Source organism: Festucalex cinctus, chromosome 13 (genome assembly GCF_051991245.1).
Source record: "Festucalex cinctus isolate MCC-2025b chromosome 13, RoL_Fcin_1.0, whole genome shotgun sequence".
Classification (NCBI taxonomy): Eukaryota; Metazoa; Chordata; class Actinopteri; order Syngnathiformes; family Syngnathidae; genus Festucalex; species Festucalex cinctus.
Window position 1 is genome coordinate 26,878,390 of NC_135423.1, and position 14,266 is coordinate 26,892,655.

Below are 14,266 nucleotides of genomic sequence, written 5' to 3' on the forward strand. Positions count from 1 at the left end.
TAAACTCATTCTAAGTGTGATGACTAAGTCATTTATGAATATTCTTTTAGTTTCCACCACTCAAATTGTTCACTGGCTTCACACCGATCCAAACGTATGTACGTTTCCATTTTGTTTTATTCATTTTTGATTGCCCCTTTGGACAATAAAAGTAACATTGTGCAATGAGTACAACGAGCGATGATGTATATATACACTTTTACAAAAAATACCAATCAGGGCAACTCATTGCCTAAAAATAAAAAAGGACGCTGATTTTTGCAGGTCTTAACAATCACCAAAACCCGTTGAGCTTGACACACACTGGCAAAAAAAATATTCTACATGTAAACGTTTATTCTGCCATTTTCAAAGAAATTTTGCTTCCAATATGCCAGTACCCCAACGTGCCAGTACCCTAACGTGCAAGTACCCCAACGTGCAAGGACCCCAACGTGGCCTGGGCTGCGAGGGCCCTTTATAGCTGCTCGCAGCTCTAGTTATTCTTATATTTTATTCCTCGCACTTTTTTGTCCAGCTTCTACTTCCACATTTTTCACCCGATTCACTCCGTTCCAATTTCAAACGATTCCAAATATTCGTGCCTACATCGCTTCCATTTTTCTTATTCCCACAATTCACGTGTTACCCGCAATTCCCGATTTCGTACCCGATTTTTCCCCATGTATTTTTAATGGGAGATTCAAAATTTCACATTTCGTTCCACATTTTTCATCCGATTCACTTCGTCCCAAGTTCAATATGTTCCATCATGAGCTCTTCCAGCTTTTCAGTTCCAAAATTCACGCCTTACCCACAATTCACGATTTCGTACCCGAATATTTCCCACGTTCTACATTTTTCATTTACTTCCACATTATTCATCCGATTGACTTCGTTCCAACTTCAATATATTCCAGCAATTCAAGCCATGAGCTCTTCCAGCTTTTCAGTTCCAAAATTCACGCCTTACCCACAATTCACGATTTCGTACCCGAATATTTCCCACGTTCTACATTTTTCATTTACTTCCACATTATTCATCCGATTGACTTCGTTCCAACTTCAATATATTCCAGTAATTCAAGCCATGAGCTCTTCCAGCTTTTCAGTTCCAAAATTCACGCCTTACCCACAATTCCCGATTTCGTACCCGCACATTACCCACATTCTACATTTTCAATTTACTTCCACATTATTCATCCAATTGACGTCGTTCCAGCTTCAGTATATTCCAGCATTTCAAGCCATTAGCTCTTCCAGCTTTTCAGTTCCAAAATTCACGCCTTACCCACAATTCACGATTTCGTACCCGAATATTTCCCACATTCTACATTGTTCATTTACTTCCACATTATTCATCCGATTGACGTCGTTCCAGCTTCAATATATTCCAGCATTTCAAGCCATTAGCTCTTCCAGCTTTTCAGTTCCAAAATTCACGCCCTGCCCACAATTCCCGATTTCGTACCCGAATATTTCCCACATTCTACATTTTCCATTTACTTACACATTATTCATCCAATTGACGTCGTTCCAGCTTCAATATATTCCAGCATTTCAAGCCATGAGCTCTTCCAGCTTTTCAGTTCCAAAATTCACACCTTGCCCACAATTCCGGATTTTGTACCCGAATATTTCCCACATTCTATATTTCACATTTACTTCGACATTTTTCATCCGATTGACTTCGTTCCAACTTCAATATATTCCAGCAATTCAAGCCATGAGCTCTTCCAGCTTTTCAGTTCCAAAATTCACGCCTTACCCACAATTCCCAATTTCGTACCCAAATATTTCCCACATTCTACATTTGCCATTTACTTCCACATTATTTATCCGATTGACTTCGTTCCAACTTCAATATATTCCACCATTTCACGTCATGAGCTCTTCCATCTTACCACCTAACTTACCACGCATGGCGGCCATTTTCCAACTTACCATGCACGGCGGCCATTTTAGACAAATGATATGCCCAGGTTTCTCGCCAACCTGGCCTCCCAAGGCGGTGGCCATTTTGGCCAATTGATTAGGTATGCGTGTGATTCGTGATATTCCCCGACCTGAACAGGAAGTGACCAATATCAACAGGAAGTGACCTCATATCAACAGGAAGTGACCTGATTTTAACAGGAAATGACCCGCTTTCAACAGGAAGTGACCTGATTTTAACAGGAAGTGACCTAATATCAACAGGAAGTGACCTCATATCAACAGGAAGTGACTTAATTTCAACAGGAAGTGACTTAATTTCAACAGGAAGTGACATAAAATAAACAGGAAGTGACCTGATTTTAACAGGAAATGACCCAATTTCAACAGGAAGTGACCTGATTTTAACAGGAAGTGACCTGTTTTAACAGGAAGTGATGTCATATCAACAGGAAGTGACTTAAAATCAACAGGAAGTGACCCAATTTCAACAGGAAGTGACTTAATTTCAACAGGAAGTGACTTAATTTCAACAGGAAGTGACCTAAAATCAACAGGAAGTGACCTGTTTTTAACAGGAAGTGACCCGATTTCAACAGGAAGTGACCCGATTTTGACAGGAAGTGACCTGATATCAACAGGAAGTGACCTAAATCAACAGGAAGTGACCCAATTTCAACAGGAAGTGACCCGATTTCAACAGGAAGTGACCCGATTTCAACAGGAAGTGGCCTGAAATCAACAGGAAGTGAGCATGCTAGTGCTAAGTTAGCATGCTAATGCTAGCTAATGCTAATGCTAGCTGAACATGCTAATGCTGTTAGCTTAGCATGCTAATGTTAATGTTAGCTTAGCATGCTAATGTTAATGTTAGCTTAGCATGCTAATGCTAATGTTAGCTTAGCATGCTAATGCTAATGTTAGCATGCTAATGCTGATGTTAGCTTAGCATGCTAATGCTAAGCTAGCATGCTAATGCTAATGTTAGCTTAGCATGCTAATGCTAAGTTAGCATGCTAATGCTAATGTTAGCATGCTAACATTAGAATTAAACGTTAGAATTTAAACCATTCCAACTTCAGCATGTTAAGCTCATTCCATGTCATTCAGTATCATTCAACATCATTCAACATCATTCAACATAATTCAAAAGCATTCAATATCATTCAATATCTTTCAATATCATTCATCATCATTCAACATTATTCCAAATCATTCCACAGGTATTCATTCAGCTCTCCAGCCTTCACACGCCATTTCCCCAGAAATGGCATTTCTAGTTCTTATTATTCTTATTATTATTATCCTTATATTTTATTCCTCGCACTTTTTTGTCCAGTTTCTACTTCCACATTTTTCACCCGATTCACTCCGTTCCAATTTCAAATGATTCCAAATATTCGCGCCTACAGCGCTTCCATTTTTCTTATTCCCACGATTCACGTGTTACCCGCAATTCCCGATTTCGTACCCGATTTTTCCCCATGTATTCTTAATGGGAGATTCAAAATTTCACATTTCCTTCCACATTTTTCATCCGATTCACTTCGTTCCAACTTCAATATGTTCCATCATGAGCTCTTCCAGCTTTTCAGCTCCAAAATTCACGCCTTACCCACAATTCACGATTTTGTACCCGAATATTTCCCACATTCTACATTTTCCATTTACTTCCACATTATTCATCCAATTGATGTCGTTCCAGCTTCAATATATTCCAGCATTTCAAGCCATTAGCTCTTCCAGCTTTTCAGTTCCAAAATTCACGCCTTGCCCACAATTCCCGATTTCGTACCCGAATATTTCCCACATTCTACATTTTCCATTTACTTACACATTATTCATCCGATTGATGTCGTTCCAGCTTCAATATATTCCACCAATTCAAGCCATGAGCTCTTCCAGATTTTCAGTTCCAAAATTCACGCCTTACCCACAATTCCCAATTTCGTACCCGAATATTTCCCACATTCTATATTTCACATTTACTTCCACATTATTCATCCGATTGACTTCGTTCCAACTTCAATATATTCCAGCAATTCAAGCCATGAGCTCTTCCAGCTTTTCAGTTCCAAAATTCATGCCTTACCCACAATTCCCGATTTCGTACCCGCACATTACCCACATTCTACATTTCACATTTACTTCCACATTATTCATCCGATTGACTTCGTTCCAACTTCAATATATTCCACCATTTCACGTCATGAGCTCTTCCATCTTACCACCTAACTTACCGCACATGGCGGCCATTTTCCAACTTACCATGCACGGCGGCCATTTTAGACAAATGATATGCCCAGGTTTTTCGCCAACCTGGCCTCCTGAGGCGGTGGCCATTTTGGCCAATTGATTAGGTATGCGTGTGATTCTTGCCAGGATATTCCCCGACCTGAACAGGAAGTGACCAATATAAACAGGACGTGACCTCATATCAACAGGAAGTGACTTAATTTCAACAGGAAGTGACCTAAAATCAACAGGAAGTGACCTGTTTTTAACAGGAAATGACCCGATTTAAACAGGAAGTGACCTGATTTTAACAGGAAGTGACCTCATATCAACAGGAAGTGACCTAAAATAAACAGGACGTGACCTCATATCAACAGGAAGTGACTTAATTTCAACAGGAAGTGACCTAAAATCAACAGGAAGTGACCTGTTTTTAACAGGAAATGACCCGATTTAAACAGGAAGTGACCTGATTTTAACAGGAAGTGACCTCATATCAACAGGAAGTGACCTAAAATCAACAGGAAGTGACCCGATTTCATACATAAGACTGAGTCTATATTGCTTGTATGCAGAAATTAGTTCTGGTCTCCTGGAATGTGTGTGGCGCTCGCTCCCAGGCAAAAAGAATAAAAATTTTAGACCATCTCTCAAAATTTAAGGCAGATATTTGTCTCCTACAAGAAACCCACTTACAAAAATCAGAAGAAAAATTATTTATAGATAAAAATTTTAGTCAAGTTTACTCTGCCTCCTATAATAGTAGACAAAGAGGTGTCTCTATACTTATACATAAGAATTTATTCTTTACTCTAAATAATATAGTAACAGATTTAGAGGGCCGATATATTATTATCCAGGTAACTATATTTAATAAAGTATATACAATTGGTAATTTATATGCCCCAAATAATGATGACCCTGATTTTTTCCATGAATTTTTTTCTCGGTTACTCGATTTAGCAACAAATTCTACTATTATTATTGGAGGTGATTTTAACACGGTCTTGAACCCGTTAATAGATCGTTCTAATAATACGATATATACAAGGCGATTACGATCCGCTAAAGTAATAGATGAATATATGGAGGATTTTGGCCTCAGCGATGGCTGGAGACTTCAAAACCCAACTAAGAAGGAATTTACTTTCTTCTCTGCTGTGCACCGATCGTTCTCAAGAATTGATTTTTTCCTTACAAATAATTCTATTGTTGATAAAACTGCTATAAAAATACATTCTATAATTATAAGTGATCATGCACCAGTCTCCCTCACTCTACAAATTGACTCTACCTTTAAACCTCCCCCGATATGGCGTTTTAACATCTCATTACTGAAAGACGTAGAGTTTGATAAAATTATTAGAAGGGAGTGGGCAGATTTTTTGGAAATAAATGACTCTCCAAATATATCTCCATCTCTTCTCTGGGAAGCAGGGAAAGCGGTAATTAGAGGGAAAATTATATCATATTCAACTTATAAAAAGAAACAGGATCAAAAATTAGAAAAATACCTGGAAGACAAAATTAAACAACTAACTGATGAATATGTATTAAACCCAAATAATCAAATATGGATAGAACTACAGAATATAAAAATACAGTTAGATAACATGTTATCTAAAAAGACAGAGTTTATAATACAACAGTTGAGATATAATAATTTTGAACATAATAATAAATCAGGTAAATTCCTGGCAAATCAACTTCAACGGAATCGGGAAAAATCTCTTATAACGGCTATTAAAGATATAAATGGTGAATGCACACAATCACCAGAAGAAATTAACCATATTTTTTATAACTATTATCGAAATCTATACACAGAAATTAATAGACCTAACCCTGAATATATTGAGGAATTCCTAAACAGCTTAAATATACCTCAGTTATCTATTGAACATAAAGATATTCTCGATACCCCGCTTACTATAGATGAGTTGTATCGTGCTTTAGACAGTATGCCTAATGGTAGAGCACCTGGTCCAGACGGCTTTCCGGCTATATTTTTTAAACATTTCTGGTTAATGTTTGCTCCATTATTTCTAAGAGTAGTAACTGAAATTAAAAGTAAAGGTGATATACGTCAAGATATGAATATAGCAGCAATTAAACTTTTATTAAAGCCAGAAAAAGACCCTACCCTCCCGTCAAGTTACCGACCGATATCACTAATTAATACCGATATTAAAATTATCGCTAAGGCCTTGGCATCTCGATTAGAGACGGTAATCTCGACAATTATTCATAGTGATCGAACAGGTTTTATTAAAGGTCGTCATTCTACTAATAATATTAGGAGACTCTTTAACTTGATTAGTATGTCACAGCGGTATGATAAAAAGGCAGTTGTTATTTCGCTGGATGCAGAAAAAGCATTCGATAAAGTTAACTGGTCCTTCCTCTTTGCTGTCTTAAATAAATTCGGCTTCGGGGAGTCATTCATTCAATGGGTCTCAATATTATATGATTCTCCTAAAGCTACAGTTACTACTAATGGGATTACATCACAGAGTTTTACTTTACAAAGGGGAACAAGACAAGGGTGCCCAATTTCTCCTTTATTATTTGCTATATTTATTGAGCCGCTTGCATTAGCTATACGTCAGGATGGACGGATCCAAGGAATCCACTCCGGGACAATAGAACATAAAATTAATCTATATGCCGATGATATATTACTCTATTTAGAAGAACCTGCTATCTCGCTAGGGGAAGCATTTAAATTAATAACTAAATTCTCTCACTTATCAGATTACTCTATTAACTGGACAAAATCAACATTATTACCTATTACAGAAAATTCATGGAATCCTACAAGTCAGGATCCACACTACTCCTTTCCTACAGGTAATTTAAAATACTTAGTTAACTGAATTAACTTCTTTAAATTTTTCACCATTATTGGATAGTATCCGTAGTGACCTGGAGCGCTGGAATAATCTTCCGATCTCTTTAATAGGACGGATAGCTACTATAAAAATGAAAGTTTTACCAAAGATTAATTATTTATTTTCAATGATTCCATTTAAACCTACGTCTAACTGGTTCCAATCGCTGGACTCTGCTATCATAAAATTCTATTGGAATAAAAAAAAAGCCAAAATTAGTCTATCTACTCTTCAGGAAAGTAAATCTAAAGGAGGTTTAGAGGCACCAAACTTTATGTACTATTATTTAGCTAATCAACTACAATATCTTGTGCTATGGACACAACCCAACAGAGATACTAACTGTTGGTTGGAATTGGAGCAGAAGGATTGTAATAATCTTAGACTGTCAGATTTACTCTTTATTACAAAATCAATAAGACGACATAATTGTTTTAAAAACCCAATGATAGCCGCCACCCTGACTGCCTGGTGGAAGGCATTAGAAATTACAAACTCCCAATTGGCGCCCTGTGGGCTCTCTCCCATTTGGCATAACCCCGACTTTCAACTTAATAATCAGTCGTTCCATTTAAGCCTATGGGAGCAGAAAGGAATTACACACCTTCATCATCTTTTCTCAGATAATAAGTTTATATCGTATACAAACTTGGTCCAGAAATATGAAATAAAAAAGGGAAATTTCTTACATTATCTGCAAGTTAAAAATATGGTTAAGAAACAAATCCCAACACTTCAGGATACGCTCCAACTGCCTGTCTTAGCTAAAGATATTATAAAGCTTTCTCCAACAACAATAAAGAAAATATCAAAAATATATAAGTTATTTTTATACACAAATAAAACTTATTTACCGACTTTAAAATGGGAAAAAGACTTGTCTATAGTTCCGGAACCAGACTTTTGGACCCAAATCTGTGAAAATGTATTTAAAATGACCAAACAGACAAATTTGCAACTTATCCAATATAAGATACTTCATAGAACATATATTACACAATATATGATGAAAAAAATGGGACTCTCTGACTCCGACATTTGTCTCCAGTGCTCACAAAACACTGCCGATACTTATCTTCATGCTTTATGGTCATGTACTCCAGTGCTGCATTTCTGGACTAAAATCTTGGAAAAGCTCGCTGATATATTAAACTGTAGGCTTCCTGTATCTCCAAGATTGTGTTTACTAGGTGACTTAACAATAACTGAGCTACCATGTAAACAATCTCAATCTATATTTATAGCCCTTACTATTGCTAAAAAAATAATCCTTGTCAATTGGAAAAATAAACAATCTCTAAATATCGACCACTGGTTAAACTTACTAATAAATTATATCTCAATGGAAAAAATCTCTGCCTTAAATAAAAATCAAGTATCAAGATTTAAACAAATATGGTCTATGTACATAGAATATTTTAATCTCAATTTGGCAACTTAATCCTGCCAAGATTCTGCCTGTTAACGAGAGCCACCACATCGTTACAACTTCTGTTTTCGCTGCTTCTGTATTTGGTATTTTGTATCTGATTGTTTTTATTTTTATATAGTCAGGAACCTAGTTGCTGCTAGTGGGCTCGAGCATACCACACTATACGACACTATACTCAATAACTCCTTAAGATCTATTTCTAGTGGGCACTAAGCATCAACACTTGGTGTTACTGCATGCTAATTAGTCAACTTTCTTGACGCCGTCCCCTGTGGTCGGGCGGGGGTGGTTCTGCCCCCCCCCGTTGTCTGCTCGGTGGCGGTTGCGTCTTGGCCGCTCCCTGGGCCCCCTGTGGGGTGCGGTGTTGGGGTGCTTCCCCTGGTGCCCGGGGCGGTGCCGTCCCGGCGCGGTCCGCTGCTCCGTGCCCGGCGGCGCGGTTCGGGGTGGGTGGGCCTCCGGTGTGCCCCGTGGTTCCCTCTCCCCTCCCCCTTCCTCCCCCCCGTCGCCTCTCCCTCCTCGCCTCCTCCCGCCCATCCTCCTCTGCCTCCCGGTCCCTTTTCCCTTGTCGCCCTCCCTCCTCCTCCCCCCCCCCGCCTCCTGCCCTGCAGCCGCCCTTTCGCCTTCTTGTCGTCTTCTCCCCGCTCCCCCCCCCCCCCCCTTCCCTGTCTGCCCTGCGGCCCCTCCCCCTCCCTCTCCCTGGGCCTGGGGCTCCCTCCCCGGCCCGGGCGTCGGGCTCCGGGCGTCGGGCTCCGGGGGCCGGGCGAGGGTTTGGGGCCTGCCCCACTCCGGTATACTCCTGGCGCCCCGGGCGGGCTCCGGTGGCCGGTGGGCTGTCCGGTAGCCCTGCTGCGCTGGCTGTCCGCCCATTGTGGTGCCGGGTGGATGAGGTGGGGGGCGGGTGGGGGTGGGGGTGCTGGGGGGCGGGCGTGCCACCTACACCCGCCGGGTTGGGTGAGGCCCCGCTGGTCGCTCCTCTTACTCACTTCACTAGCTTGCACTATACACTTTGTAAATATACACATAGGGCACACAACACATTTCTTGGTGGGGTGGGGAAGGGTGGAAACACCGTCTTCACCCTTCAACTCCCCTCCAATTTTAATGCACCTCACGTCCAAGGGGAGGGGTGAGTTGGGGCGGGGAGCCATCAGAGGGGATGGACTGCAGTGCCTGGCAGCGCTGTGGTCCCCCCCATTTGTGTCCCTGCCCCACCACTTTGTCCCTCCATTCCCTTTTTTAATGCACCACACATATACATATTCATTTTTTTGGGGGAGATACGGGTGTGTCGGAGTAGGGGAAATTTTTTTCCCTCTGCTCCGACTCACCTGCTCCCAATTTTAATGCACCACACGCACACACTTGTATATACACTGGGTGGGGCCACATTCACGGTGTAAGGGTAGAGCTCGCCAGTCGGCGAGCTGGCGGACTCAGTAACAGGGTTAGGTGTCAGTAGTACTCTGGCGTGACGACCGGGGCCTCTCCCCACCGGGCTCGGTGTTCTGGTGTTCCGCCTTCTCCCCTGGTGCTTCCTCCTCTGCTTCCCCCCTCCCGCCGCTGTGCAAATCTCGCGCGGCTGGAGGTGGGGTGGGCACATCTTCCCTCTCTGCGCTGCTGCCCGGTGCCGGTTTCCGGGGGGGGGGGGGTTCTCGCGGGGGGCCGGGTTCGCGGGGGGGGTGGCGGCCGTCGGGGGGGGGGCGGCTTGTTTGGGGGGGGGGTGGAGGTATGGGTGGGTGGGGGGTTGGGTGCTGGGGGTCGGGGTGTGTTCGGGGGTTTGGGGGTCGGGGGTGGTGGGGCCTGGGTCGTGGTGGATGGCGGGTTTGGGTGGGGTGCGGGGGGGTCGTGGGGGGATGGGGGCTGGGGACCGGTGGGGCGCTGTGGGGGCCCGCTGGGCCTCGTTCTGCGGCCTTGGGCTCGGGGGGGTGGGCCGGGGCTGGGGCGGGGGTGTTCCGGGTGTCTGGGTCGGCTCGCCGACCGGTGTCCGCTCGGGTGGCTTGGGGGTGGCCTTGGTGCTGCCGCGGCCTGGGGATTCCGGGGGGGGGGGCTTTGCTGGACCGCGGTTGACGGCTTCTTTCTTTGGTGGTGGTCCTTATGCATGCCAGATCCGTCGCACCAGCATCTACTGAAACTCAACAGAAGTACCCTCTCCCTCCCACAGCCCCTTGAATCAGTTGGTGCTGGTGTCTGTGGTTCTCACTTTGCTTTATCTATCCTTCCCTCCTTCCTCTCTTTAGTTTTTCCTCTGGTCACTTGAGATCTTAATTTATTAGAAGTATGAGGTTTCTGGGGTTGGCATAAGACTCTGGTTTTGTAACCACGCAGGAGGGGTCTTGTTGGTGCTGGACTTCACCTTGATGGATTGGATGTACTGGCTTCTATGGATTTCACTCTGCCTTATCGATCCTTCCCTCCTTCCTCTCTTTAGTTTTTCCTCTGGGCTCTTGAGATCTCGCTAAATTTGCTGGAATTTAGAGGCTTCCGGGGTTGGCGTAAGACTTTGATTTTGTAATCATGGGGAAGGCAGGAAGTGTTTGGTCGGTGCTGGATTTCACTTTGATTTACCTTTCTTTTCTCTTTATTTCTTTTTTTTTTCTGACCTTTTCTCTGGTCTCCTGACCATTTAAACCTCACGACTCTGGCAAGATTCTGAAGTACCTGGTTAAGGCGAAGGGTAATGGGATATTTATAAGGTTTTAGGTGAATGAATGAGTATAAATTTATACGTATTTGCACGCACGCACACGCACGCACGCGCACGCACGCAAACGCACACACGCAAACGCACGCACGCAAACGCACGCACGCAAACGCACGCACACATAGACACACAAAAAAAAAAAAAAAAAGAGCAATGATGACAAGACGTTGAATCGGTAAGACTACCGAATGAACAATTCTGAGCTCTTAAAAAAAAAGAAAAAAAAGAAAAAAAAAAAAAAAAAGAAAAAAAAGGAAGTGACCCGATTTCAACAGGAAGTGACTTAATTTCAACAGGAAGTGACCTAAAATCAACAGGAAGTGACCTGATTTTAACAGGAAGTTACCCGATTTCAACAGGAAGTGACCCGATTTTAACAGGAAGTGACCTGATATCAACAGGAAGTGACCTAAAATCAACAGGAAGTGACCTGATTTCAACAGGAAGTGAGCCGATTTCAACAGGAAGTGACCCGATTTCAACAGGAAGTGAGCATGCTAGTGCTAAGTTAGCATGCTAATGCTAGCTAATGCTAGCTGAACATGCTAATGCTATTGCTAGCTTAGCATGCTAATGCTAATGTTAGCTTAGCATGCTAATGCTAATGTTAACTTAGCATGCTAATGCTAATGTTAGCAGAGCATGTTAATGCTAATGTTAGCTCAGCATGCTAATGCTAAGCTAGCATGCTAATACAAATGTTAGCTTAGCATGCTAATGCTAAGCTAGCATGCTAATGCTAATGTTAGCTTAGCATGCTAATGCTTATCTAGCGTATTAATGCTAATGTTAGCTTAGCATGCTAATGCTAAGTTAGCATGTAAATGCTAATGTTAGCTTAGCATGCTAATGCTAATGTTAGCATGTTAATGCTAATGTTATCTTAGCATGCTCATGCTAATGTTAGCTTAGCATGCTAATGCTAATGTTAGCATGCTAACTTGATTTCTTGTTTTCTTGTTTCTTGCTGATTTATTTTTACTTTTGTGGTATTTGTCTTCCTTCAACTGCTTCTAGATTTCTGGATGAATTTAAACCATTCCAACTTCAGCATGTTAAGCTCATTCCATGTCATTCAGTATCATTCAACATCATTCAACACCATTCAATATCATTCAATATCTTTCAATATCATTCATCAACATTCAACATTATTCCAAATCATTCCACAGGTATTCATTCAGCTCTCCAGCCTTCACACGCCATTTCCCCAGAAATGGCATTTCTAGTTAAGGATTTAATTTTATTTTTGAATTTCAGATGTACTTTAAATCTTTTTTGTTTCAGTAAACAAAGCTATTGTTTGTTGTAAGTTGGTCCATATTTCTTTCTTTTTTTTATTCTCTTATAGGTTAATACAGACACAGTGTTATGCAGAGGTGTGCTTAGAACAATTTTATAGACAAATGATACTACATATAGTCGCGTGGGGGTGGGGGTGGGGGCGCAAGATGTTTTCTTCTTACTGGGGGGGCATGACAGAAAATAATTGAGAAGCACTGGGATCGCGTGTCATTTCATGTGTGCCAATTTTGCTACATGCTAAGATTGAACATGATTTTGAAATTGAAGCAACAAACCTGAATTACACATTCTTAACTTTAACTGATCACATTTTTGACCATTGAAGATTTAACAGCAGCAGATGACATTGATTGCAAAATAGAACAGGGTTGTCTCTCAGAAGTTTTTTTTTTTGTTTGTTTATGTAAGAAGCCTCTTTACAACAACAATTTAAGAAAGACACAGTTTTGTGAGTAACGTCTTTCCGGCAATGATCACCAGCTGACATCCTTCTGTCTGTGGCTCATTACAAGCATCAGGGATTCCTAATGTGTTAAAACTCAGTAGGGTGGAACGTCAGCCAACGGACTTTGGCTCCCCAACGGTTTTAACTTATTCATGTAAGTGTTGGCCTCTCCTGAAGACAGTTTACTAGATTCAAGAGGACAATAGGACCGAGAAGGGATGGCCCCGAATCAGGGTCACTTTTAGGCCATTTAAGTCAGGAGAAGCATCAGTGACAATTTGTTGTCTTCACTTTTTCACACTTCTCTGTGAAGTCCAAGTTCATATTGCACTTGATGAAATTTGATCTTTGGTCCATCTTTGGTATGTAGTTGTACTTGGTGGTGATGATTATTTCAGCCTGTTTAGTGGTGGGGAAGAGTGGCTTGTTTGTACTTTCTTCTTGTGACTTGTTAATTGGAATTGCAACTCTGTACATCTCAGATGTCAGAACAAAGTGTAAAAAAAGCATTGTTGAAATAATATATCATGTTGATTGTTTACCTGTGTCATTTCGTTTGTGTTTATGAGTAATTTTGTAATTGTGACGCACTTGAGCCTCGAACGTAACCCCGGATGGTTACATTGAAGGCTGCGCAGGTCAGTGATGAGGTCAATGCACGGCATTTCCTACGCCTGTTGTTCCAAAATGAGCGGGCTGACACCAGTTGGTGTGCTCGGTAGTAAATTTCGCTTTAAAAAACACCCCAACGGGACTTTAAATAAAACAAAAGTAATTTGCATTTAATTAATTAAGAATTGCTGAATTGCACCCAATTGATATGATGCTGTTACGTTTTGAGCAATACACGCATGCATGCAATTGAGTACATGCATTTAATTAATATTTGCAAATGATATGAAAATGTGTTAATGTCAAAATATGGTATTTTGTATTTATTTTATTGTACGCGAATACGCAAGTAATTTAGCTGATTAATCGTGATTAATCAAAATTTAAAAGTGTGATTAATCAGATTAAAAATTTTAATCGTTTGACAGCACACAAAAAATATATATATGTACATACACATACACATATATATATATATATATATATATATATATATATATATATATATATATATATATATATATATATATATATGGGCGGCACGGTAGTCGAGTGGTTAGCACGTCCGCTTCCCAGTTCTGAGGTCTCCGGTTCGAGTCCAGGCTCGGACCTTCCTGGGTGGAGTTTGCATGTTCTCCCCGTGCCCGCGTGGGTCTTCTCCGGGTACTCCGGTCTCCTCCCACATTCCAAAGACGTGCATGGCAGGTTAATTGGGCGCTCCGAATTGTCCC

General features: G+C 41.4%; 1 protein-coding gene across 6 annotated transcripts in view; it reads left to right on the top strand.

Moving 5' to 3' along the window:
• The window catches only part of bcas3 (BCAS3 microtubule associated cell migration factor), a 1,025,650-nt gene that overhangs the window by 688,272 nt on the left and 323,112 nt on the right, over positions 1 to 14,266 (top strand). For 3 of the 6 annotated variants that reach the window (XM_077541212.1, XM_077541211.1, XM_077541221.1), the window contains one exon: positions 11,533 to 11,708. The exons of the other annotated variants lie outside the window; for them this stretch is intronic. In XM_077541212.1, the coding sequence (XP_077397338.1) occupies positions 11,533 to 11,693 (161 nt within the window). In that variant the 3' untranslated portion in view covers positions 11,694 to 11,708. Of the gene's footprint in view, positions 1 to 11,532; positions 11,709 to 14,266 lie in introns of those variants that run through there. 6 annotated transcript variants of the gene reach the window in all.